Source organism: Lithobates pipiens, unplaced genomic scaffold, assembly GCF_037356315.1.
Source record: "Lithobates pipiens isolate NorthernLeopardFrog02 unplaced genomic scaffold, aLitPip1_a1.2 Scaffold_8, whole genome shotgun sequence".
NCBI classification, from domain to species: domain Eukaryota; kingdom Metazoa; phylum Chordata; class Amphibia; order Anura; family Ranidae; genus Lithobates; species Lithobates pipiens.
In genome coordinates, this window is record NW_027507903.1 from 193,598,694 (window position 1) to 193,626,364 (window position 27,671).

General features: G+C 46.4%; 1 protein-coding gene across 1 annotated transcript in view; it reads left to right on the plus strand.

The window, feature by feature from the left end:
- The window catches only part of MOV10L1 (Mov10 like RNA helicase 1), a 301,052-nt gene that overhangs the window by 256,159 nt on the left and 17,222 nt on the right, over positions 1-27,671 (plus strand). Inside the window, exons 21-25 of the mRNA XM_077473981.1 lie at positions 4,575-4,748; positions 7,241-7,390; positions 20,997-21,104; positions 24,710-24,850; positions 25,576-25,667. Coding sequence (XP_077330107.1) covers positions 4,575-4,748; positions 7,241-7,390; positions 20,997-21,104; positions 24,710-24,850; positions 25,576-25,667 — 665 coding nt within the window. The remainder of the gene's footprint in view (positions 1-4,574; positions 4,749-7,240; positions 7,391-20,996; positions 21,105-24,709; positions 24,851-25,575; positions 25,668-27,671) is intronic.

Below are 27,671 nucleotides of genomic sequence, written 5' to 3' on the forward strand. Positions count from 1 at the left end.
ACCGGGTCACCTGCGGACTATATGGACACCCTTATGACGGTCCTCAATTCGTTCGTTGCCAAGATAGAGGCGGTATGTGGGAACAAAGGTGCTAAAAAGCGGCCCCTGTTCCCCGCCCCCCCCCCCCATCCTCTCAGGAGAGCTCTGATGCAGACTCGGGTCCTGCTGAGGCCGGTGACCCCTGCTCTCTTGTCAGATGACGCTGACCAGGACCGTTCGGACTGTGAGGATGAGTCCCCATCCGGGTCTGTGCGCTACAAACCGCTAGTTGGAGCACTTATCACAGCTGTGCGTGATACCCTGAAGATTCAGGAGCCAGCGGATCCCTCTGCTGATGTACCGGTCCCTTTTGGGTCCCGCAAGCCAGCACGTTCACCTAAGGCAGTGTTTCTCAATTCCAGTCCTCATGGCCCACTAACAGGTCATGTTTTCAGGATTTCCCTCAGATGAAACAGCTGGGGTAATTACTAAGGCAGTGAAACTGATCAAATCACCTGTGCAAAATAATGGTAAGCCTGAAAACATGACCTGTTAGTGGGCCATGAGGACTGGAATTGAGAAACACTGACCTAAGGTGTTCCTGTATCTGATTTATTTTGATAAGTTCATTTACAAGGAATGGGGCCGCCCTCAACGGACCCCAAATACATGGCGGTGCGTTACCCCTTTGAGGAAAGCCTTCTAAAAAGGTGGTCAGCTCCTCCGTTTGTGGACTCCCCAGTATCCAGGTTAAACAAAGTAACCACGATCCCGGTTGAGGGGACTCCTGCATTCAAGGATCCCATGGACAGCAAGGCCGAGGCGGTGGCTCGTTCCTTGTTTACGATGGTGGGGTCAGCCGTGCAACCTGTACTGGCATCCTCACTGGTGTTGCAGACACTGAGTGGGCAAAACTTTTGCACCGCGTATTGGGAGAGCAACAGGCCTCCCCTGTCTGCGTGGGAAACTAGCAGACCAACTAGTGCAAGGCCTTAAGTACGTCTGTGACGCGGCCCTGGATACTCTTCCTCTGTTATCCAGGGCTTCAGTGTTAGCTGTGGTGCTGAGGCACCTGATTTTGCTAAAATGCTGGTCTGCTGACCAGGTATCCAAGAAAGCCCTGACGGATCTTCCCTTCCTTGGCGACCGGCTCTTTGGAGTCTTGTTAGATGACTGGTGGTAAGAGTACTCTACTCCCACAGGCCAGGAAGGCTAAGGAGCCACGCCGCAGGCAAGGGCCCTCTTTTTCCGCTCACAAGCGTTTTTTTCGTCCGCCCAGTGCTTCGACAAAATGTCCCCAGCGCAACAGGACGCCCACAGACGGTCAAAAACGTCCCTGGAACCGCAAGCCTAACAAGCCTGTGAACAAAAGTGCTACCGCGTGAAGGTTTGCCCCCACCCATGTCTCGGGTGGGGGGTCACCTTCGGGAGTTTGCAGCCCGGTGGTCCTTCCGGTTATCCGACCAATGGGTCTGCGATCTGATTTCCACAGGCTACAAGATAGAGTTCCTCTCTTGGCCACAAAACAGATTCTTCCCCTCCAGCATACCCGTATCCCCGGGTCGCCGGGAGGCCCTGTTGGGGGCTGTAAGGGACTTGCGGAATCGAGGGGTGACTGTACCTGTTCTGGAGCCGGAACTCTTCCAGGGATTCTACTCGAATCTGTTTGTGGTTCCCAAGAAGGAAGGGGTACGTCCAATCTTGGACTTGAAAGCCCTCAATCACTTTGTAAAAGTGCAGAGGTTCAGGATGGAGTCAGTTCGCTCAGTAGTCACTACACTCCATCAAGGGGACTCCCTGGCGTCCTTGGTCATCCAGAATGCGTACCTGCACATACCCATATGCCTTCGGCATCAAAAGTTTCTGCAATTTTCAGTTGGGGAAGCCCATTACCAATTTGTGGCTCTTCCTTTTGGTCTGGCATCAGCCCCCCGAGTCTTTACCAAGGTATTGGCTCCAGTATTGGCGTTGCTGAGACTATGTGGGATCGCGATCGTGGGCTACATGGACGATCTCCTCCTGAGAGCATCTTCCACCTCAGAATTAGAGGAGGATGTGGCGATCACCATGCAGACCCTGCAAGAATTTGGGTGGCTGTTGAACCTAAAGAAGTCGGTGATTGTGCCGACCCAGTGTCTGGAGTACCTAGGTTTGCTGTTGGACTCCAGGGAAGCGAGAGTTTTTCTCCCTTCAGACAACTTGCAGACTCTCAGGTCCGGTTTTGCATGTGAGTACTGGGGCTCATGGTAGCCTCCTTCAAGGCAGTACCTTATGCCCAGTTCCACATCAGAGTACTGCAGAAGGAGATCTTGTTAAAATGGAAGAAGTCTCAGTTGTCCCTGGATTGACAGGGACTCTCTGCTCTGGTCGTTGAGGTCCCCGTTGATTCAGTCCGGAAAATCGTTCCTCGGAAGTGGACGGTGGTCACTACGGACGCCAGCCTATCCGGCTGGGGTGGAGTGATGGGGGTGCAGGTGACTCAGGGCCTCTGGTCGACGGTAGAATCTGAGTTGCCGATCAATCTGCTCGAATTGAGAACGATCAGGCTGTATCTCCACACATGGTCGGTGAGTCTTCAAGGGCGTCCAATTAGGATTCAGTCGGACAAAACGCCACGGCAGTGGCGTACATAAATCACCAAGGGTGAACAAGATGCACAGCCGCTGCTCGGGAGGTCACTCACATACTTTGGTGGGCAGAGCGACACGTTCCGGCCCTGTTGGCCATTTACATCCCGGGTGTGGAATACTGGCAGGCGAACTATCTGAGACGGCAGATGTTGAACCCAGGAGAATGGGCATTGCATCCGGAGACGTTCAGGCTGCTGTGCCTGAAGTGGGGAACACCAGATGTGGATCTATTGGCCTCCCGTCTCAATTGGAAGGTGCCAAGATTCGTGTCCAGGACGAGAGATCCGTGGGCAGACGCGTCAGATGCGCTGGTGGCCCCGTGGGATCAGTATCAGCTGATCTACACCTTTCCTCCACTGAAATTGTTGCCACGTCTGCTTCGCAGAGTGGAAGCCGAGGGGATCCCAGTGATACTGGTGGCCCCAGATTGGCCTCAGCGTTCCTGGTACACAGATCTGGTGCGTCTGGTGGCAGACGCTCCCTGGCGACTGCCGTTGCGAGACGACCTTCTGTCTCAAGGTCCGATTTTTCATCCTGTGCTACCATCGCTGGCTTTAATGGCATGGCTATTGAGAGCCAGGTGTTGAGGAACCAGGGTCTGTCCGACTCGGTGATTCCAACTATGTTGAGGGCACGAAAATATTCTTCTAGGAAGATATACCATCGTACCTAGAAGGCTTACATCTCCATGTGTGAGGAGAATGGTTGGCATCCACATTCCTTTTCCATAGCAAGGATCCTGTTTCTCCAGAGAGGAGTAGACCAGAGATTGGCATTGAGCACCATCGAGGGGCAGATCTCAGCCCTGGCTGTCTTTTTTTTCAACGACCCCTGGCATCACACTCCTTAGTGGGTACCTTCGTTCAGAGGGTACGAAATGTGGTCCCTCCTGTGCGCCCACCGTTACCCCATGGGATTTGAACCTGGTATTGTCGGCGCTTTAAAAACCGCTGTTTGAGAATATCAGGGAGATTCCCCTGTTGACTCTTTCCCAGAAAGTGGTCTTTCTAGTGGCCATTACCTTGGTCAGGAGGGTTTCGGAATTGGCGGCCTTGTCTTGCAAGTCGCCTTATCTGGTCATCCACAGGGATAAGGTGGTGTTGCGTCCGCAACCATCTTTTCTACCAAAGGTGGTCTCGGCTTTTCATATCAATGAGGACATTGTATTACCATCTTTGTGTCCTAAGCAGAAGCACCCCAAAGTGGTGGCCCTTCACGCTCTCGACGTGGTTAGGGCTCTGAGGGTGTATTTGTCTGCCACGGCTCCCTTTCGGAAGTCAGACTCACTGTTTGTTTTGGTGGCTGGTGCAAAGAAGGGTATGGCGGTCTCGTCGGCCACCATTTCCAGGTGGATCAGACAGATTGTAGTACAAGCCTACACCTTGAAGGGGCAGGTTCCCCCCCTTTCCAGTCACGGCCCACTCTACAAGAGTAATCGGAACGTCTTGGGCCTTCTGACACCAAGCGTCGGTCGCTCAGGTGTGTAAGGCGGCAACCTGGTCGTCTGTCCATGCGTTTACCAAGTTCTACAAGGTAGACGTCAGTGCATCGGCTGATGCCTGTTTTGGCCACAAAGTTTTGCAGGCGGCCGTGTAGTTGTAATTGGATATGCAAGATTGTTTTTCCTGGTTTTTCGTTTAAAACGCAGTACTCTTATGTTTATGCACTGTTGCATTACTTCCGCAATGTTTTGCGGTCTTGGGGACTATTCCTGTTGAGGATACCCGGTTATATGGTGGTGTTTTTCCACACACTGCTGTTTTTTTGTGTGTTTAGTTTCACTAGTTCCCACTTGCCATGGTGGATGAAGTTTATGCTGTTTTTCCCACCCCTCGTTTGGCACTGCTTGGGGACGTTCCATTTTGTTACAGAGAGGAGCTGTGTCGGTCAGTGAATTATAGAGAAAGGGATTTTACAGTGAGTACAAAAAAATACTATTTTTTTTTTCGTTTTATTTTTTGAAAGATCACAAAACTGATGAAGAATTATCGGTCACATGCGGCTCTGATCCATCTACCTTCAAAGCTTTTCTACCACACTGAACTGGAGGTCTGTGCAGATCCAACCGTGGTAAACAAACTCTTGCGATGGGACAGACTGCCCAAAAAAGGCTTCCCATTAATTTTCCACGGCATCAGGGTATGTAACTTTACTAGTTTTATTATAACTTGTACAGAAAAGTCTGCATCTGTATGTTGTCTACACCAGCGTTTTTCAACTCCAGTCCTCAAGGCACCCCAACAGGTCATGTTTTCAGGATTTCCCTCAGATGAAACAGCAACATCTCAGATCCCTTTAGACGTAGTCCACCTAATGAGAAAAACTGCCCATGCAGACAAGGGGACCCAGTATTTTACAATGCTTTGTGTCTTTTTACAAAATACATTGTCATTTTGATTGGCACCCCTGACGCCTGCCCACTATACTCCGATATGGTTTACCTTTGCTTGTCCCTAATAGCTTCTGGGATACAGCAGAGGTTGGGCACTTTTTCAAAAGCTGGTGCATGAGCAGTGTGCGCTCATTCCCTGGGGCAACTCTATGTAGATAGGGAAAGAGTGTGCATGTGCCTGCTTTTGAAAAAAAGATGCATGTTGTCTGGATGCTGAGGGCAAGTTTCCAAACTCTGTTTTGTCCCTGAAGCTATTAGGAACATGAGAAAGTAAACAGTATGGGAGTTATTCAGCAGGCTTTTGGGGGTGCCAGCAGAGGCCTATCAGTGTGACAATCACATTACACTATATTTTGCAAAAAGTCATAGTACATTATAATGTACTGGAGCCACTTGTCTGCATTAGCGGTTTTACTTATAGGGTGCACTGTGCTTTAATGCTTGTATACATGGACTTTCCCCCCATACAGGTCAATGGGAATATAAAAACGACTTTACACAGCTTAGGAGGAGTTTATAAACCGGTCAAATGCGACTGTGAACAGACTAAAGTATTTAAAGCAGTTTCTACAAATTGTAAGGCTTCATGTACACACAGCCGTCTTTGACTGCCAGAAAACACGAAATGCTGCAAAAGCACTTTGTGATTTTGTAGCGGTTTTCGCTTTCTGGCTTTCAAGACATTTCTATGCTGAATACAATTCTTCCTTCAGGAGAGGGGGGTTGAGGGAGGTTGAACCTCCCCTAACCGCAGCAGCTCCTAAACTCTGATAAAAGCCTGTGTACATGGACAATTTCATGGAGTTGCGTTTAGGAGCTTTGTCAAAAAATTGCCAAAAGCTTCTACACTGAAGAGCTGTAGTGTACATGAAGCCTAATGCAGTTTCTACTGATTTGGCTGAATCTGATAGATTTGAAAGAAATTAAAGCAAAATAAAGTGGCAGTGTACAAAAATTTAGTTCGTCTTCCACAAGATTGGTAATGTTTAATACGTTTTTTCAGAATTGGAGGATTTTTAGGCCTTAATCCTAATCCAGTCCTTTTGCATTGAAGTAAAAACTGTTGATGTCAAGACAAGAACTTGATGCCAAAAAAAAACATCTGATAGCAGTAGACTGGTGAAGAAGAAAATAAACCTTTTTAATTCACTGCAAAAGCCCTATTATCAGACTCACTCTGCATGAGTAGTGCTTCACCATTCCACTATGCAAAGTTGCAAAAACCTTAACTTCAGTCTTAAAATCCATGGTATGCAACGCAATTGGCTAGTGCAGTGGATACATAGTGCAACTTAACAGTGCAAAATCCAGCAAATAGCAATTGTATATTACCATTATCAGAAATATATCATGTTTATTTTCTCACTTAGAAAATTAACAAAGTGTAATTTGACAACGGATGCCCAAACATTGGAATATGAATATAGCTTGTAGCAGTAAGATGTGGCAGTTTCTTTTCTTTTTTGTATCTCTTAAAGTGTTACTATACCCACAATAGTTATACTTACAGTGGTACCTAAGGAGTTAATCCTGTGCATTGTGTAAAAAGGCTGCTTGATTCTATCTTCTCTGGTCCTCCCCTTCTTCCACAGTCCCTAATCCATCTCCTGACAGTATAGAGCAGGGATATGCAATCAGTGGACCTCCAGCTGTTGCAGAACTTCAAGTCCCATGAGGCATAGCAAGACTCTGACAACCACAAGCATGACACCCAGAGGCATGATGGGACTTGTAGTTTTGCAACAGCTGGAGGTCCGCTAATTGCATATCCCTGGTATAGAGCCTTGGGCCACTCTGCACATGCTCAGTTTGATGTATATTGCTAGAGAGTTTTTTTTTTTTTTTTTTTGCTTGGGGGTGCATGTGATCAGCACAAGGCCAATCAGCACTGTCCAGACAGAGGGTCAGGGGTCCTGCAGCCTCATAGGACAGTCCAGAAAAAAATTTAATCCTCCTACAAGCTTTAACCAGACACTGATAGAAGTCATAAGACACTATATACTGCTGATGAGAAAAGGTATTTAGCAGTTGATATTTACTAAAATATTTGCATATCCATGTTCTGTGTATGACCAGATATAGCGAATGCAGGGTCCTGGGTTTAGTAACACTTTAGCTCTCTCTTACCTTGGCCATTCCAGGAGTGTAGGCCACTAAAGGTAAGGGCAGTGTTTGGTATGTACCCTTTGAGGTAAATTGCTTTTTGTTTAGGATCAGAAAACATCTGTTTATTTAACAGGGTACAGAGATGCGAGAAGGAACTAACCCATCCTGGTTTAATCCCTCTGAAGCTGTTCAGGTTATGAGATACTGCTGTATTCTTGCAAAACATGTTACTACATCAGTTTCTGCTAAAGAGATTGGAGTGATTACACCATACCGAAAACAGGTATGTACGTTGAGATGGTTGATGTACCATGTTTTTGGGCCGTAGAGTCCATAAGACTCACCTTTTAGATTGAGATCATCTAAAGCATAGCTGACCTTTTGTAGACGTTTTACCAAGAGGGATGCCCATCAGTAGAAGGCAGATCCTTGGTAAAGGTGCTTGTTTGCATTTGCTACTAGCTCGGTATCGCAGTATTCTACAAGTTGACATTGTAAGTAATCTGTCATTGAATTGTGTCCTGTTTTCTAATTGGCCAAGAAGTGCTGATTTTTGTGGGTTATAGAAGTGGAGACATTGCTTCAACACTGGGCACTAGCCCTCATATGCAGTCATTTTCTAAGGTGATGCAGGTGGGCTTCTCTTCCTCCTGCCTCAGAACGCCACAGTTAGTGGTTGCACACTATTACTGGTCTAAAACACATACTTGTTAACTACAAGTACTAATGTTGTTATAAATGCCATTTGGAGAACAAGGCACTAATAAGTTACTAAAACTTGGATTTCTCTTATATTCACCGACAGACAAAGCTCCTCTCTTAACCATTGGGTTGTTATGCCCTATTACTAGGAGATACTAGGCATTAGTTGTAATACAACACTCAGAACTCTTAGTTCCGCCCAGGGGGCGGTCTTTTGGGCAACAACCCTCCAGCCTGCCATGCAGCCATCAGTTTTATTTTGCCTAGTGAAGGAGAAGGACCTAGGAACCCTGCGGGCCCATCAGTCTGTGCTTTTTTTTTTTCTGCAGAAGCATGACTTTTTGCGCAAGATGATTGATCCTGAGATCTACTATCAACAGTCGGCTGGGTGACAGGCTGGATACTCTTATCCTTGTAGTCTCCCCAGTCCGGCCATCGAGCGTGTACAGGCCGCAGCTACGTGCTAGGCAGGCCATAGCCAAACCTCAGCTCCAGAGGTGGTCAGTGAGCTTTTATGCTTCGGGCCATACATATGACCAGGCTACTGATGTCTGCGTCACAGTATGCCGGGCCAGCAGCCACCCTGTACTGATCAGTGAGTGGGTCTGTACGTTTTTTGAGTGTTCTCTAGCGGCAGCACGTGCACCTGTGTTTTATGTCCTTGTGCTAGACGCTGGGCGGCCATTTTCTTGAAGCCTGCACACACTTCAGAGCGTTTTTAGCGCCAATTGCAGCTGCTTTCACCGACACAGCACTGTTTCCTCTGCACCTGGGAACCAACAAGGGACTACAGGCACTACCTGCTGAATAGCACAGAACTCCTCAGGATGGTGAGTCCAGCGGGAAAGAGCCCCTCAGCCAGCGGCAGTAAGGAGGGCGGGACTGTCGCTGTCCTAAGTCCCCTTCGGGTGGCAAACAGGGTAGGATCAGCATGGCTTCAGAAACTGGTTTCTTCCCCCGAAATCCAGGCAATTGCAACCGGGTCGCCCACGGACTGCCCAGTGCCTATGGACACCCTGACGGGGGTCCTCAATTCGTTTGTTGCCAAGATGGAGGCGGCATGTGGGGAAAAGGGCGCAAAAATGCGACCCCTGCCCCCATCCTCTGGGGAGAGCTCTGACGCAGACTCTGGTCCTGCTGAGGCTGGTGACCCCTGCTCTGTCTTGTCAGATGATGCTGACTAGGACAGTGAGGATGAGTCTCTGTCTGGGTCCGTGCACGACAAAGCACTCGTTGGAGCACTTGTCACAGCTGTGCGTGATACCCTGAAGATTCAGGAGCCAGCAGATCCCTCTGCTGATGTAGCGGTCCCCTTTGGGTCTCTCAAGCCAGCACGTTCACCTAAGGTGTTTCAGTATCTGACTTATTTTGACAAGTTCATTTACAAGGACTGGGGTCGCCCGCAACGGACCTTTCCGGTCCCCAAATCCATTGCGGTGCGTTACCCTTTTGAGGAAAGCCTTCTCAAGAAGTGGTCGGCTCCTCCGGTCGTGGACCCCCTAGTATCTAGGTTAAATAAAGTAACCACGATCCTGGTAGAGGGGACTCCTGCATTTAAGGATCCCACGGACAGGAAGGCCGAGACAGTGGCTCGTTCCTTGTTTACGGTTGTGGGGTCCACCGTGTGACCAGTACTGGCGTCCGCACTTGTGTCGCAGACACTGAGTGGGCAAAACTGTTGGGAAATTGGGAGAGCAACAGGCTTCTCCTGTCTGCGCCTAACTAGCAGACTAACTAGTGTAAGGCCTTAAGTACGTTTGTGACACGGCCCGTTTGTGACACGGCCCTGGATACTCTTCCTCTGTTATCCAGGGCTTCAGTGTCAGCAGTGGTGCTAGGCACCTGATTTGGTTAAAATGCTGGTCTGCTGACCAGGTGTCCAAAAAAGCCCTGATGGATCTTCCCTTCCTTGGAGACTGGCTCATTGGATGACAGTATTAAAAATGCCACTGGTGGTAAGAGTACTCTACTCCCACAGGGCAGCAAGGCCAAGGAGCCATGCCGTAGGCAAGGGCCCTCTTTTTCCGCTCACAAAGGGCTCTTTCGTCCGCCCGGAGCTTCGGTTAAACGCCCCCAGTCCGACAGGACGACCACGGAAGGACCCACAAGCCTGCAAACAAACGTGCTACCGCATGAAGGTTTGCCCCCACCTATGTCTCGGGTGGGGGGTCGCCTTCGGGAGTTTGCAGCCCGGTGGTCCTCTCGACTATCCGACCAATGGGTCTGCGATCTGATTTCCTCTGGCTACAAGATAGTTTCTCTTGGCCGGCCAAACTGATTCTTCCCCTCCAGCATACCCGTATCCCCGGCTCGCCGGTAAGCCCTCTTGGGGGTAGTAAGGGACCTGCTGAGTTGCAGGTTGGTTGTACCGGTTCCGGAATCGGAACGTTTCCAGGGATTCTACTCAAATCTGTTTGTAGTTCCCAAGAAGGAAGGGGTAATTCCAATCTTGGACCTAAATGCCCTCAATCACTTTGTGAAAGTGCAGAGGTTCAGAATGGAATCAGTTTGCTCAGTAGTCGCTGCGCTCCATCAAGGGGACTCCCTGGCATCCTTAGACATCCAGGATGCATACCTGCACATACCTATATGCCTTTGGCATCAAAAGTTTCTGTGATTTGCAGTCAGGGAAGCCCATTACCAGTTTGTGGCTCTCCCTTGAGGTCTGGCATCAATCCCCGAGTCTTTACTAAGGTATTGGCTCCAGTTTTGGCATTGCTGTGGCAACGAGGGATCACAATCGTGGGATACCTAGACGATCTCCTCCTGAGGGCGTCTTCCGCCTCAGAATTAGAGAAGGATGTGGCGATCACTTTGCAGACCCTGCAAGAATTTGGGTGGCTGTTGAACCTAAAGAAGTCGGTGATTGTACCGACCCAGCATCTGGAGTACTTGGGCTTGCTATTGGACTTCAGGGAAGTGAGAGTGATTTCTCCCTTCAGACAAGCTGCAGACTCTCAGATCCGCGGTAAAACTGCTGATGGACCGCAAGTGGTTGTCACTCACTTTCTGCATGCGAGTCCTGGGGCTCATGGTAGCCTCCTTCGAGGCAGTACTATATGCCCAGTTCCACACGAGAGTCTTGCAGAAGGAGGTTTTGACAAAATGGGGCAAATCTCAGTTGTCCCTGGATCGATGGATCCAGGTGAGCCAGTCAGTCAGGGACTTACTGATCTGGTGGCTGAGGTCCCCGGTGATTCAGTCCGGGAAGTCGTTCCTACTTCTGAAGTGGACAGTGATCACAACAGACGCCAGCCTGTCCGGCTGCGGTTGAGTGATGGGGGTTCAGTCGGCTCAGGGCCACTGGTCGGTGGAAGAAGCCAAGTTGCCGATCAATCTGCTCGAGCTAAAAGCGATCAGGCTGTGCCTCTCCACATGGTCAATGAGACTTCAGGGGCGTCTGATCAGGATCCAGCCAGACAACGGCACGGCTGTCGTACACGTCAATCACCAAGGGGGAACAAGAAGCTCAGCCGCCGCATGGGAGGTCGCTCACATACTTCGGTGGGCAGAGCGACACGTTCCGGCCCTGTTGGCCATTTACATCCCGGGTGTGGAAAACTGGCAGGCGGAATATCTGAGTCGGCAAATGCTGGACCCAGGAGAATGGGCGTGGCATCCGGAAGTATTCAGGCTACTGTGCCTGAGGTGGAGCACACCAGACGTGGATCTTCTGGCCTCCCGTCTCAATTGGAAGGTGCCGAGATTCGTGTCCAGGACAAGAGATCCGTGGGCAGACGCGTCAGATACGCTGGTGGCTCAGTGGGATTAGTACCGGCTGATCTACGCCTTTCCAGCACTAAAACTGTTACCATATCTGCTTCGCAGAGTGGAGGCTGAGGGGATCCCAGTAATACTGATTGCCCCAGATTGGCCTCAGCGTCCTTGGTATGCAGACCTGGTGCGCATGGTGGCAGACGCCCCATGGCAACTGCCGTTATGAGAGGACCTTCTGTCTCAAGGTCCGATTCTCCATCCTGCTTTACCATCGCTGGCTTTAACGGCATGGCTATTGAGAGTTTTGAGGAACCAGGTTCTATCGGACTCAGTGATCCCAACTATGTTGAGGGCGCGGAAATCATCTTCTTGGAAGATATATTATTGTACCTGGAAGACCTACATCTCCATGTGTGAGGAGAAAGGATGGCGTCCGCGCTCCTTTTCCATATCCAGGATCCTGCTGTTTCTTCAGCAGGGAGTAGACCAGAAGTTGGCGTTAAGCACCATTAAAGGGCAAATTTCAGCCTTGGCTGTCTTTTTTTTTTCAACGATCCCTGGCGCCTCACTCATTAGTTAGTACCTTTATTCAGGGGGTGTGACATGTAGTCCCTTCGGTGTGTCAACAGTTACCCCCATGGGATTTGAACCTGGTGTTATCAGCGCTTCAAAAACCACTGTTTGAAAATATCAGGGAGATTCCTGTTGACTCTTTCCCAGAAAGTGGCCATCACATCGGCCAGAAGGGTTTTGGAACTGGCGGCCTTGTCCTGCAAGTCGCCTTAGCTGGTTATCTACAAGGATAAAGTGGTGTTGCGTCCGCAACAGTCTTTTCTGCCGAATGTGGTCTCTGCTTTTCATATCAATGAGGACATTGTGTTACCATCTCTGTGTCCTAAACCAAAACACCCTAAAGAGGTGGCCCTTCACGCTCTCGACGTGGTTAGGGCTCTGAAGGTGTATTTGTCTGCCACTGCTCCCTTTCAGAAGTCAGACTCATTGTTTCGGTGGCTGGCCCAAAGAAAGGCATGGCGGTCTCTTCGGCCACCATTTACAGGTGGATCAGACAGATTGTAGTGCAAGGCTATGCCTTAAAGGGGCAGGTGCCCCCCTTCTCAGTCACGGCCCACTCCACAAGGGCATTCGGAACGTCTTGGGCCTTCCGACACCAAGCGTCTGTCGCGCAGATGTGTAAAGAGGCGATCTGATCGTCTGTTCACACATTTACCAAGTTCTACAAGGTAAGAAGAAGTTTTTTCCCCTAAGCAGACTTTTTAGGCAACATATATTGGACAATATCAAAAAAGTATAAAAATAAAAAAATATTTATTCAAATTTGACATAATAAAAATGATTGAGTAGACCTGAAACAATGATTGACTAGGCACAGTCAAATGATATCGCCCTGTAAACCACATGTAATAGAACCTCCCAACACGTTTCGAAATTCCTTCTTCAGGGGTGCACAGAAGAGTAGGATTTCATCGAAGATATAGAATATACAAACAATAAGCCTTCCATAAAACATTTTTCACATATTTTCCATAGCAAATCTTACTTCACGTACAAAAGGGTGAACGGTGAAGAAATTTTCAAAGTTTCATCAACATTAAAACTTGTAGACAAGAAGGCACATTTAACTCAAGGTAGATGAGGCAAACAGAGGAAATATATAATAGAGCAGAGACTGCAATTTAGTGTCTTCAAAAGAAAGCAAGTAGATCCATTTAGCTCTCATGCCTTGAGTACCAGGCCAAACCCGTGAACATACTGGAGCCTGGCGGGGGAATCCCTAAAGATAATGGTAGAGTACTGCACATTATAGAGGCAGAACCCTCATTAACTAATTGATTTTTTTTTTTTCTGCATAATTGTATTTAGATGTATAGAAAATAGAATGTGGCTAAACTGCCCATAACTGTAGGTAGAGATGTAAGAAGCAAGAAACTGCAGCGGTAAATAAAGCCTATAGAAATATATAAAATAAAAGATATCTCAGAGAGAGGAGGAAAAAAAATAATAATAATGGTTGTATTATATACAAATGTGTGTTACATTTACACACAGAATTATATACATAATAGAAAGTTAAAATGTCTGCATACCAACGCATAAACATATGCGTGCACACAGGCATATAGATCAGTATAAGATGTGGAATAGGGAGCTAATTATTAAGAACAAAAAAAAGGGATCTGGAGAAATTGTTATTCCCCCTTAAAGGACAGTAAAATAATGTAAAAAATGGCTAGAGTCTCATCAGCCAAAAACATCTTCTCCCACTCCCCCAGGTACAGGTTGGCATACGACGGGGCACAACAAGTCCCCATCGCAACCCCCTGCACCTGGAGGTAGTGGGAGCCATTAAAAGTAAATACATTGTGTTCCAGGACGTACTCAAACTTCTTCTCCGCCCCTGTCCTCCATCTTGCCACTCCAGTGGACATGCTCTGTCCGCCATCTGAGGCTTGGTGTGTCAGTGGGCCGGGTGTGCGTGAGGTCGCCCCGACGCGCGGGTCTTCGCGCATGAGTGGTGGGGACCGCGCATTCTCGCCCCAAGGAGCCATTGGAGGATCCCCTCGCTCTGATTCCTGTCGTCCCGCCTGGATTCTGCCCACCTTGAACTGAACCTAGCGCTAACAGCTAATGTAGAAAAAAAGCATCAGATGGCAAAGGGCAAAATACTACCATCAAAAGGACAAGCCTGGGTCTCTCTTGGTTTCCAAACTTACACCACGCTCCCGCACACACACCTACCCCAAAATAAATATAGCTGGTCAACCACCCACGGCAAACCTGACAGTATCATGGAAACCTTCCACAAATTTTACGCTGACTTGTATAGTGGACAATGGTTAACGAGGTCCCCTGATCTGACTGAATTCCTAGAAAAACTGCTTATACCCACTTTATCGTAGCAACATAGAGACAGACTTGAAGCCCCAGTCACAATGGAAGAAGTGGTAGAGGTGATCAAAAACTTAAAGAAAAACTCTGCCCCGGGTCCAGACGGGTTCTCTATTCCCTATTACATTATTATTATTATTTTTCTGGGATCTTGGGTCTACTAGTTAACTATACCAAGTCACAAGCACTTAACGTCTCTCTCCAGCCATCACTGGTGGCCCAGTTGAAGGACTAATTTCACTTTTCGTGGAGTGAATCCGATATCTTGGAATAAATCTCACCTCCAAATTTGAACTACTCTCCCAAGCTAATTACCCCCCACATGTAGCAGAATATTTTGGTTTAAATTTATGACAAAATTTGATTTTATTGGATTTCTTTTACGTTAGAATAAAGAAAATATTATTTTTTCCCAAATTTCCGCTCTTTTTCCACTTATATTGCAAAAAATAAATAATGGAGTCGTGAATAAATACCACTAAAAGAAAGCTCTATTTGTGCGAACAAAATGATAAAAATTTCATTTGGGTACAGTGTAGCATGACCACACAATTCTTATTGAAAGTGTGAGAACGCTGAAAGCTGAAAATTGGTCTGGGAAGGAAGGAGGAGAAAGTGGCCAGTTTTAGGGCCAGTTCACACCACATGCAGTCCAGTGCGCTTTTTTTTTTTTTCTGCATCAAAAACACATGGAAAGTAGGTTATATGGTTTTTATTGGCATAGTTCACACCAGTGCGGTCAGTTCCAGTGCATTCCAGTTCCAGAAAAAAAAAACATGCAGCATTTTTTTCTGCACTGGACTGTACTGGAACGCTGTAAAACGCATCAAAAATGCACATAAATGCACCAAAAACGCACTGCAACACACTTGTCCTTATTTAAGGTTAAGAAAAAAGCACTGGACCGCACCAAAACGTGCATGCAGAAAAGCACCTGGAACGCATTCGGACTGCGTTTCTATGGTGTGAACTGGCCCTAAATGTGGTTAAAGATTGTCTTTTGCTGAGATCCCTTCTGGCTCCGAACCCTGCTTGCTGTTCCACTACTTTGATACCTGACTTCTGGCTTGGCTGACTATCTGTTTCAGTTACTGAACTTTGGCTATGTTTTTGACTAAGTTTGTTATTTTTACTTTTATTATTAACCACTTGGGATCCGCGCTATTGCCGAATGACGGCATTAGCGCGGACCTAGATTGCCGGGACTACGTCTATTGACGTCGTCCCGGTTACGAGCGGCCTGCGCGCTCCCTGAGGGGCGCGCGCGGCGCGCTCTGTGATCGGCGAGTCCGTGAGACTCGCCTGATCACCGATCCGTGTAAGGGGTCGATCCCGACCCCTTATCATGTGATCAGCTGTCAGCCAATGACAGCTGATCATGTGATAAAACGGAGCCGGTAATCGGCTAGTATTCCTCCTCGCGCTGACAGCGCGAGGAGAAAAAAAAAAAGCCGATCGCCGGCGGCCGTGTTCGGGACATCAGTCCCGATCACGGCCAGCAATTCAAGCGGACACCTGCCCCCTGCCAGTGCCCACCTGCCACCCGCAGTGCCATCCTGAAATAAAGTAAGTGCCCCCCTGTCAGTGCCACCCAGCAGTGCCCATAGTGCCCACAGTGCCACCCAGCAGTGCCCAGTGCCACCCAGCAGTGCCCACAGTGCCACCCACAGTGCCACCCAGCAGTGCCACCCAAAATCTGCCTCAAAGGTGCTGCACCCCAGTGCCGCCCATCAGTGCCCAGCAGTGCCGCCCATCAGTGCCCAGCAGTGCCGCCCATCAGTGCCCAGCAGTGCCACCTATCAGAGCCACCTATCAGTGCCACCTATCAGTGCCCATCAGTCCCATCTATCTGTGGTACCTATCAGTGCCCATCCTTGCCACCCATCCATGCCACTTATCCGTGCCACCCATCCGTGCCATCTTATCTGTGCCCATCTTTGCCCATCAGTGCCGCCTTATCTGTGCCCATCGGTGCCGCCTTATCTGTGCCTATTAGTGCCGCCTTAACTATGCCTATCAGTGCCCACCAGTGCAGCCTATCAGTGCCCACCAATGCAGCCCATCAGTGCCCACCAATGCAGCCCATCAGTGCCCACCAATGCAGCCTATCAGTGCCGCCTAATCAGCGCACTTCAATGAAGGAGAAAAATGACCCGTTTGCAAAATTTTATAACAAACTATTAAAACATGATTTTTTTTTTTTTGCATCTTTTTTTGTTTGTTTAGCAAAAAATAAAACTCCGAGCTGTAACTAAATACCACCAAAAGAAAGCTCTATTTGTGGGAAAAAAATGATAAAAATTTCATTTGGGTACAGTGTTGTATGACCGCGTAATTGTCACTCAAAGTGCATCAGCGCTGAAAGCTGAAAATTGGTCTGGGACTGAGGGGGGTTTAAGTGCCCAGTAAGCAAGTGGTTAAACAAGTGTGATTTAACTTTCATGGTTTCTGATACAGCCGTCATTTTCTGAGAATGCATTGCAATATGGCTACCTGGAAGTCTGCCTAAGATACAAGTCAGATTTCATGCATCCCCTGCAACAAAAATGTAATTTTTGGTGAGATACTCCCTGTAAGAGCACGTCTAAAGGGATGCAGGCCTGACAGAATTCCTCATTAGTGCTGTGAATGTGCACACCTGATAGAAAATTATGACACCACTCCTATTAGACCCACTCAGAACAGAGGTAGAGAGGAACATACAGGGATTTATTCAGAATAACAAAAGGTAGGAATTTGCTTCTTCTTGAGCCACTCCTTTGTTGCCTTGGTGGTATGTTTTGGGTCATTGTCATGCTAAAAGGCCCATCTTCAGTGTTCTGGCTGAGGGAAGACGGTTCTTATCCAAGATTTTACAATACATGGTCCTGTCTATTAACCCCTTAATGTGGCAAAGTCGGCCTGTACCTTTAGCAGAGAAACAGCCCCAAAGCATAATGTTTCCACCTCTGTGCTTGACTGTAGGGGTGTTCTTCGTGTCATAGTCAGCATTTTTCTTTCTCCAAACACGGCGAGTCAAATTAATGCCAAAGAGCTTAATTGTAGTCTCATCTGAACACAGCACTTTCTCCCAATCCTTCTCTGAATCCGTTAGATGTTCGGCAAACTTCAGAAGGGCCTGTACATGTGCCTTCTTGAGGAGGGGGACGCACTGTCTTTGGGGGAAGAAAAATGCTCACTATGACCTTAAGAACACATCCCTACAGTCAAGCACGGAGGTGGAAATGTTCTGCTTTGTGGCTGTTTCTCTGCTAAAGGTACAGGCTGACTTTGTCGTATTGAAGGGCCAATGGACGGGGTCCATGTATTTTAAAATCTTGGATGATAATCTTCAGCCAGAAGACTGAAGATGGGTCTTTCAACATGACAATGACCCAAAACATACCACCAAGACAACAAAGGAGAAGCTCAAGAAGAAGCACATTTAAGGTCATAGCATGGCTTAGCCAGTCTCCAGATCTTAATCCTTTAGAAAATGTATGAAGGGAGCTGAAACTCCAAGTTGCCAAGCTCAACCAAGAAACCTTAAAGCGGAGTTCCACCTGTTTTTTAGTTTATTAAAAGTCAGCAGCTACAAAAAGCATAGCTGCTGACTTTTAATAAACCGACACTTACCTGTCCCGCGGTCCAGCTATGCGGCCGCCCGGAGCCTCGCTCCTTTCCCTCTCCTCTGCGCCATCATAGCAACTGTGAGCACCTTGCCGTGAAAGCTTAAGGCCTCATGGCTAGGTGCGCACTGCCCATGCACGAGCCGCAATGTGCGTTGCTATTGGCCAGCCAATGTTTTGGGACCTGTGTTGTGTTCCAGAAGATCGCTGGCAGGGAGGGGCTGCCTAGGGTGAGAGGAGTCGCCTAGGCGGTCAAGAACAGAAAGGAGGAAGTGGGACAGGAAGTCGCACTAAAAATGGGGTACACCCCCCCCCCCCCAAAAGGCATGTCGGGGCAAGGAGTGCTTCAAACCAAAGTTCCACTTTTGGGTGGAACTCCGCTTTAAGGATTGTTTTTTTTTTTTTTTTGACGAAATTGCGTGATTGCAAGGGTCTCGATGAGTGAGTGGATGCTGAGACGATATTGTGTTTTGCAAGAGTCTCAAATGAGTGTCAGGTTGTCAGGTTTCCTTCCTCAGGAAAAGGTTGCTTCTCTGAGGTCCAACTGTTGAAATATCATGTCAAACTGGCATTCTTCAACTCGCTTCTGCATGAATGTTTTGGGCCTCATGGTAGCTTCCCACAAGGTAATTCCCTTTGCTCACTCAGGACCTTTTGCAGCTCAATATTTTCAGAATGTGGAGCAAGCAGGTCCCTTCTATGGATCGCTCACTACTGCTGTTAGCCAGGCGAAAATGTACATAGCACAGTGGATTTCTAGCTCAGCCCTAGAATCTGTGAGCCCCCTGCCTGGATGTGGTCATAGCAGTTAGGGTCTACCTTGCTGCAATATCCTCCTTCATAAAGACAGTCATTATTATTTTTTTTGTCCTCCCTGAAGGCCCCAAAGAAGAGACATCCTGCTTCCTCTTCTGTAGGTGTTTCTTGGGCCTTCCAGCATCCAGCATCTGTATTGCAGATTTTCAAGAATGCCACCCGGGCTTCTCTTCATACTTTTTTAAAAGTGTTCAGGTCTCTACTGATGCAAGCTTCAGCTATACTATGCTCCAAGCTGTCATCTGAGTGTCTAGGCTCTGTTGACCCTTCATTTTGTGGGCCTGTTTGTTAGTGTTGTCACCCCTCAGTTTATTGCTTGGGGACATCCCATTGTTTAGAATGTCCTGTCCCCTTTCTTGTACTGTATGATTAAGATCTTGGGAATTTTGACTTACCAGTAAATGTCATATCTTGGAGTACAGTCCAGGACACATGTCCCTCTCTTTCTGTCCTATTTTTATCCTTTTCTGCTTGCTACAAAACTTGAGTCCCACAGAGTGGGCATATGAGGATACAGTTTAGGCATTCCCAGCAAAGCTTTTGCCAGTATTTAATTGCCTGGAGTTGGCAGCATATAACCCATGGTCTACGACTTCCTGTCCTGTACTTAAAGGGTTTGTGAACCCATTTGTAAAAGTCTATGCCAGCGCCTCTATTAGAGGCTGGCATAGCACACTGTGTTAAGCATTTTTAAAAATTAGCTCTGTAAATACCGATTTCCAGCTGGATCCAACGGATGGCTTCTGTGGGAGGAGCCATGATTTCCCTCTGTCACCCGGGAGATCACGTGGCTGTCTGGCTCCACCCCCAGAAGCTCTGTCTCAGCTGTAAAGCAGCCGCAAGTCACGTGACTGGCCTGAAGTCAGCTGAAAATGGTTATTTACAGCATTAAAAAAAATGCTTAACAGTGTGGTATGCCAGCCTCTAATAGAGGGTCTGGCAGTGACAATTAGTTTTTTTTTTTTTTTTCTAAAGAGCGGGGGGGTGGGGGGGACTGAGCAGAGACAGAGAGGGGGATGACAGGCAGGAAGGAGCTGGGAGAGAGAGAAGCAGGGCAGCCTATCGCTTTGACCACAGTGATCAGGGCGGAGCAGCCCTGGTTATTGTGGTCTGAGAGGGGGTCATACAGGAAGTGGCATATTCATTATTAGTACTTTTTTTTTTTTTTTTTTTTTTTTTTTTTACAGTTTAGAGGGGGGCAGATTACACAGCACAAGCGGTGTGCTGTTTAATCTGCTTTAAAGGACCAGAATATGATGTTTTGCTTTGTTTGTTTTACGTTAACAAACGCTTTAATACTGATACTGAATTTACTGATGATGCAAAATTCCCATTTTTTTTCAGATAAGGGTTTTAACTAAGTGATTAAAATCAGACCATTGTATGCACCACTGTCGGTATTAAAGAGGAAGTAAACCCTGATGAGTTTACTTCCTCTTTCATTCCCTGCAAAGGCAAAGCATAATGGACTACTATACATCGCATAGTAGTCCATTATGTGTCACTTACCTGACACAGGAGCCAGCGAAGTCACCACTGTCCCCTGTAGTCCGGTGCATCCATCTACTTGGTGGGGTCTCGCAGCTCCGCCGCTGTCATTCGGCGAAGCCGTGATGGCGTCACTCCCGCGCATGCGCACGGGAGCCGACACGCACGGCAGCTCCGTTGCTGAAAATGCTGCGCTCAGTGCGCCTGCGCGCCACTGTCTACGGCGCATACGCCGTGGACAGCGGTGCCTGTCTTCGGGCAAATATCTCCTAAACCATATAGGTTTAGGAGATATTTCTTGGACCTACAGGTAAGCCTTAATCTAGGCTTACCTGTAGGTCAAAGTGTGTTGTAAGGGTTTACAACCACTTTAAATGGTCTGTCTCAGCCCTCTAACTTCCACTTTTGTTGAACAGCTTGGTCTGTTAAATGTAGTTAAAAAACATAAGGATAAACAGGTACAAAAAAAATATAAAAAATAGACTGTTTTTGTTAATGCTAGTGACTTTTGCTTTTTAGTACTGTTTTAGGAACCTTTTGGGGGATAAGGGGTTTGAAAATTAGAGCAGTAATCTGTAAATACTAATTTAAAGTCTAATATTATACTATTTATACCGTAACAGATGACTAGCTGAAGTATTTCATTTCTAGGTTGAAAAAATAAGAACCCTTTTGCGGACTGTTGATCTGATGGACATTAAAGTTGGATCAGTAGAAGAATTTCAGGGCCAAGAGTTCCTTGTAATCATTATTTCAATGGTTTGTATTAAAAGCTTGAAAGTCATTGAAAAATATACAGATGACGCATCTATACTATTTAATTCTTGCATTCATTGGTATTTTTATGCTTATTAACACAAATACTAGATACTATAGATTATGATATCTAAAAAATAATTACAAAACAATAAATTAAATATTGAATATGAAGTGTTAAATCAGTTGTCTAAGGTCCTACAGTGCATCCAGGAAGTATTCACAGCACTTCACTTTTTCCATATTTTGTTACAGCCCTATTCCAAAATGGATTAAATGCATTATTTTCCTTAAAAATTCTACAAACAATACCCCATAAGGACAATGTGAAAAAAGTTTTTTTGAAATCTTTGCAAATTTATTAAAGATAAAAAAAATCACATGTACATAAGTATTCACAGCCGTTGCCATGACTCTCAAAATTAAGATGTTTTACAACTTGATTGGAGTCTACCTGTGGTAAATTCACTTGATTTGACATGATTTAGAAAGATGCACACCTGTCTATATAAGGTCCCACAGTATCGAGGCACAGATATGGGGAAGGGTACAGAAAAATTTCTGCAGCATTGGAGGTCCCAATGAGCACAGTGGCATCCATCATCTGTAAATGGAAAAAGTTTGCAACCACCAGGACACTTCCTAGAGTGGGCCGCCCTGCAAAACTGAGCAATCTGAGGAGAAAGGTCTTTGTCAGGGAGGTGACCAAGAACCCGATAGTCACGCTGACAAAGCTCCAGCGTTTCTCTGTGGAGAGAGAACCTTCCAGAAGAACAACCATCTCTGCAGCACTCTACCAATCAGGCCTGTATGGTAGAGTGGGAAGGCGGAGGCCACTCCTCAGTAAAAAGCACATGACAGTCCATCTGGAGTTTGCGTAAAGGCATTTGAAGGATGCACAGACCACAATAAACAAAATTCTCTGGTCTGATGAAATAAAGATTGAGCTCTTTGGCCTGAATGGCGAGCGTCATGTCTGGTGGAAACCAGGCACTGCTAATCAGCTGGCCAATACCATCCCTACAGTGAAGCATGGTGGTTGCAGCATCATGCTGTGGGAATGTTTTTCAGCAGCAGGAACTGGGAGACTAGCCAGGATCTAGGGAAAGATGAATGAAAGCTGAAGACATCCTTGGTGAAAACTTGCTTCGGAGCACTCTGGACCTCCAACTGTGGGGAAGTTTCATCTTCCAACAGGACAATGACCCTAAGCAAACAGCCAAGATAACAAAAGTGGCTATGGCACAACTCTGTGAATGTCATTGAGTGGCCCAGCCAGAGCCCAGATGTGAACCTGATTGAACATCTCTGGAAAGATGAAAATGGCTGTGCACCGACTCTCCCCATCCAACCTGATGGAGCTTGAGAGGTCCTGCAAAGAAGAATGGAAGAAACTGCCCAAAAAATAGGTGTGCCAAGCTTGTAGCATCGTCATTATTATTATTATTATTATTATACAGGTTTTATATAGCGCTTTAAAAAAATAAAGGCAGACATTAGTTAGATTACAGTTTGGTAAAAAAAGGAATCAGAGGGCCCTGCTCGTTAGAGCTTACAATCTAAAAAGGAAGGGTCAATTGATATAAAAGGTAATAGCTGTGAGGGATGAGTTGATGGAGGAAGTAAAACAGTGTTAGAAGCAGGATAGGCTTCTTTAAAGAGAAGGGATTTCAGGGATGTATAGATATAGAGACAGTCGGGCAGATTGGGGTAGGAAATCACTCATATCACTCGTGTACATGTGATTTTTTTTTTTTTTTTATAAATTTGCAAAGATTTCAAACAAATTTCTTTTTACATTGTCATTATGAGGTATTGTTTGTAGAATTTTGAGGAAAATAATGAATTTAATAAATTTTGGAAAATGTAAATACTTTCCAGATGCACTGTAAATTGGCTTTTTAAAATGCATTTCTAAAACCATGTATATACATACCAGGCCCCACTCGTCAAGACATGGATATGTGAATAATGGGTGTAACATGTAACCTGTTACAAAAGGTAAACTTATCCTTTAAGCTTTCAAGTAAGAAAAAACAGTCTAAGGTAACAGTATCATTCATATACAGTAGTAAACCTCCAGCATAGGAAGTATACATAGTGTTAATGGCATCAGGAAGGGACTAATTAAAGGTCCCATGTTATAGTCCTGCAAAAGTTAAGGAAAACGGTGTTGAGGCAACCGATAACTGGGAGTCCATTTATGCGGAGGAGGGCAATCCAAACTCTAATACTAAACAATGCAACAGAGGGGTCAGTCAGGACTGCACCTGCCCACCAAGCCACTGGGTCAGGCGATGTCCGCTATACTTCAGACTCGGCTATAACATACGTGATCATCATAAGAACGCTAAACATAAGGTGTACACATCATCAGTAGGATCATCTGTATGTATCATTCTCTTTCATGTACTATGTCACATATAAAGACCGAACAATAACCATGAGATGGATATCCCAACAGCAACACTGAAAATACCTAAATAGTTGTTGACCTTCACAGAAAGTCAGCATTTTCATATATGAGAATGGAGGATATATACTGTATCTCTGACTTTGCAGTTGGTACTTCATCTCTTTTTTTTTTTTTAAGTTTTTTATTTGTTTTTAATATAGTATGAAATGCTCTTGGTCATCTGCTAAACAAGCACCATTGGTATACTTTAATGACTGTTATGTGGCTATATATTAATTTTCAGTGACACCTTTTTAAACCAAGGGTCTCAAACTTGCGGCCCTCCAGCTATTGCGAAACTACAAGTCCCATGAGGCATTGCAAGGCTAACAGTTACAAGCATTACTCCAACAGGCAGAGGCATGATGGGACTTGTAGTTTCACAACAGCTGGAGGGCCACCAGTTTGAGACCCCTGTTTTAAACCATTTGTCAATCTGTTACACCCACTTAAATTGCTGTCTGTGACTCAGGGTAGATCCAGAATGTTTTGCTGAATGAAAGACCTAACTTTCTCTTTTTTTTTTTTTCTGCCTTAGCTTCTCATCCGAGGCTTGATGTTAAAGGCATTATAAACCTTCCTACCTGCACCTTGTGTTTTCACCTGCATAAGATGTGCATTGATCATGTAGTTTCAGTGTCATTTGCTGCTGTATACACACAGCCTATATTGGAATTATGCTTCACATTTTTGTGTCAGAGGTTTGTTTCAAACATGAGGCATGGCATGTGGAACTGCGCAGGCTAATGTTAATGCATAACCTTTGTATGCATTCTGAGAACTCACCTTCCCTATAAAGAAATGATATATCCCACAATCCCTGGGTCTCCCAGTCTAGTGCTCTGCAGGTGAGAGCTAAACAGTAAATAGATCTGAAACAGACACAAACGGGCAGAGCAGTTAACAGGGAGCTCAGTTTGTACTATGGCTAAGCACTGTTAAGTGTGAAACAGGTCAGCTAGTTTGTCAAATTTTTTTTTGCTGTGGCTTGTATCTGTTGGACTTTTTACAAATAAAGGCTATATTCCGGAGTGTGTCTGTCCAAAAATTCCTTTTTGCCTCAGTTTGTATTCTTTACAGGTGGTTACGGAGTTATGTCCGTAGAAGCCACTAAGTTTCTGGAATAAATTCAAATTAAAATGTTGGTTTACAGGTGCGATCTTGTGAGGAATCATTATATGGGGATTCAAGAATCTTTCTGGGTTTTCTTTCCAATCCAAAACGTTTCAATGTGGCAACAACTCGACCAAAAGCTCTGCTGATTGTGCTCGGGAATCCTCATATCCTTGTTAAGGTATGTTAATGCTATCTCCATTCAATACTGGAATCACTTATATAAAAGGTAAAAATAAATATATTCAAATGTTTATTATAATGGGCCTCAAATCCCCCTTTTGTCACTGTGTTTACAATGAGATTAAACTGCAGCACTGAGGTTGTGCTCTTACTTGCCTCAATAAATAAGTATTCCAATTTCATCCTTTTGTATGTTTAGGAGCCTCTTCACACTTTTCTGTTCTATTCTGTGATGCATTACCACATAAACATTAATGTAGAATTATTTCCACATTACCTTGTAGCATTGCAATCATGCAATCAGTTCATTTCAATGGACAAAAATAAAGTACGTGCACCACTTTTTTTTAAGGCAGTGCACAACCACGCGTGGCATGTGCGTCATGGTGCACTGTACTGTTACTCTACTTGTGGCATGGGGTGCAATTCTAATTGAATAGCACTGCAATAAATACACCCTAAAGTTACAGCAGTTTATAGGTGTAAAGCCAACCTAAGTCCTAGAATGGTTTAACTAGAAGAAAAAACACCAAAAAAAAATCTAATCATAAAATGTGGCATGTACAGAGGTTTAGACACCATTTCAGACGTGTACATTTCATGTCGCCAGCTAAAGGTTCTTCTATTATTGTGCTAGGAAAATTTTGTTTAATCACTATTTAATTTGATTTCCTTTTTAAAAGGTTCATGTTTTATGCACAATATGTTCAACTTTTCTTCTAGGATCCATGTATAAGTGCATTACTTGAATACAGTATAATCAATGGAGCATACACTGGATGTAATCTACCCCCTGGCCTTGAATGCCTGCAGCAGTGAGTGTTTCTAAGATGTCCAGTTTGAACTGATTTTGTATATACAATGCTATAATTGCAATTTACAACTGTTTTCTGCAAAACTGTTTTTTTTTAACTTCTGATTGTATTTTTTCTTTAACCACTTCCAACCCAAGCCAATTCTGGCACTCCTCTCCTACATGTAAAAAAAAAACATTTTATTTTTTTTGCTGGAAAATTACTCAGAACCCCCAAACATTATATATGTTTTTTTAGCAAAGATCCTGGGGAATAAAATTGTTGCAACTTTTTTTGTCACACGGTATTTGTGCAGCAATTTTTCAAATGCTTCTGCGTGCATCGCTTTACATTTTTTTTACACTTTCGATATAATACATTTTTCTCTTATATTCACCGACCAACACAGCTCCTCTCTTAGCCATTGGGTTGTTATGCCCACCACTAGGCGAATACTAGGCATTAGTTGTTATACAACACCCGGGGCTGGGCATTCCCTGGGAGGTCGAATCGGGGTTCCCTCACCTCCCTCTCTTCTCTCCCTGTCCCCTTCTTCCTCCCCCCCTTCCATCTGGGGATGCTGCTGAGCGGTGTGTGTGTGTCTATGCAGTGCTCTCACCTGGGGGGGGGGTTTGCGCTGGCTAGCCGTGTATTTTATGTCCTTATGCTGGACGCTGGGTGGCTATTTTCTTGAAGCCTGAGCACACAGAACATTTTTTAGCGCCATTTGCAGCTGCTTCCACCGACACAGCACTGTTTCCTCTGCACCTGGGAGCCAACAGGGACTACAGGCACTACCTGCTGGATATCGCAGAACTCCTCAGGGTGGTGAGTCTGGCGGGAAAGAGCCCCTCAGCCAGCAGCAGTAAGGAGGGTGGGACTGTCACTGTCCTAAGTCTCCTTCGGGTGGCAGACAGGGTAGGGTCAGCATGGCTTCAGAAACTGGTGTTTGTTCCCCCAAAATCCAGGCAATTGCAGCTGGGACGCCTGCGGACTGTGCAGTGCCCATGGACACCCTGACGGCGGTCCTCAATTCGTTCGTTGCCAAGATGGAGGTGGCACGTGGGCAAAAGGGTGTAAAAAAGTGTCCCCTGCCCCCCCCCCCTGTCCTCTGGGGAGAGCTCTGACGCAGACTCCGTTCCTGGTGAGGTTGGTGACCCCTGCTCTGTCTTGTCGGATGACGCTGACCAGGACAGTGAGGATGAGTCCCCGCCTGGGTCCGTGCACGACAAAGAGCTTGTTGCAGCTGTACGTGATACCCTGAGGATTCAGGAGCCAGCAGATCCCTCTGCTGAGGTAGCGGTCCCTTTTGGGTCCCGCAAGCCAGCACGTTCACCAAAGGTGTTCCCGTATCTGACTTATTTTGACAAGTTCATTTACAAGGAATGGGGGTCACCCGCAACGGACCTTTTTGGTCCCCAAATCCATGGCAGTGCGTTACCCCTTTGAGGAAAGCCTTCTCAAGAAGTGGTCGGCTCCTCCGGTCGTGGACCCCCCAGTATCCAGGTCAAATAAAGTAACCACGGTCCCGGTAGAGGGGACTCCTGCATTTAGGGATCCCACGGACAGGAAGGCCGAGGCAGTGGATCGTTCCTTGTCTACAGTTGTGGGGTCAGCCATGCGACCAGTACTGTGCGACCACCTAGTGGACAAAACTGTTGCACCGCAAATTGGGAGAGCAACAGGCTTCTCCTGTCTGCGTGGAACTAGCTGACAAACTAGTGCAAGGCCTTAAGTACATTTGACGCGGCCCTGGATACTCTCCCTCTGTTACCCAGGGCTTCAGTGTCAGCAGTGGTGCTGAGGTGCCCGATTTTGTTAAAATGCTGGTCTGCTGACCAGGCATCCAAAAAAGCCCTGATGGATCTTCCCTTCCTTGGCGACCGGCTCTTTGGATCCTCTTTGAGTGACATTATTAAAAATGCCACTGGTGGTAAGAGTACCCTACTCCCACAGGCCAGGAAGGCTAAGGGGCCAGGCCGTAGGCAAGGGCCCTGTTTTTCCGCTCGCAAGCAGCTTTTTTGT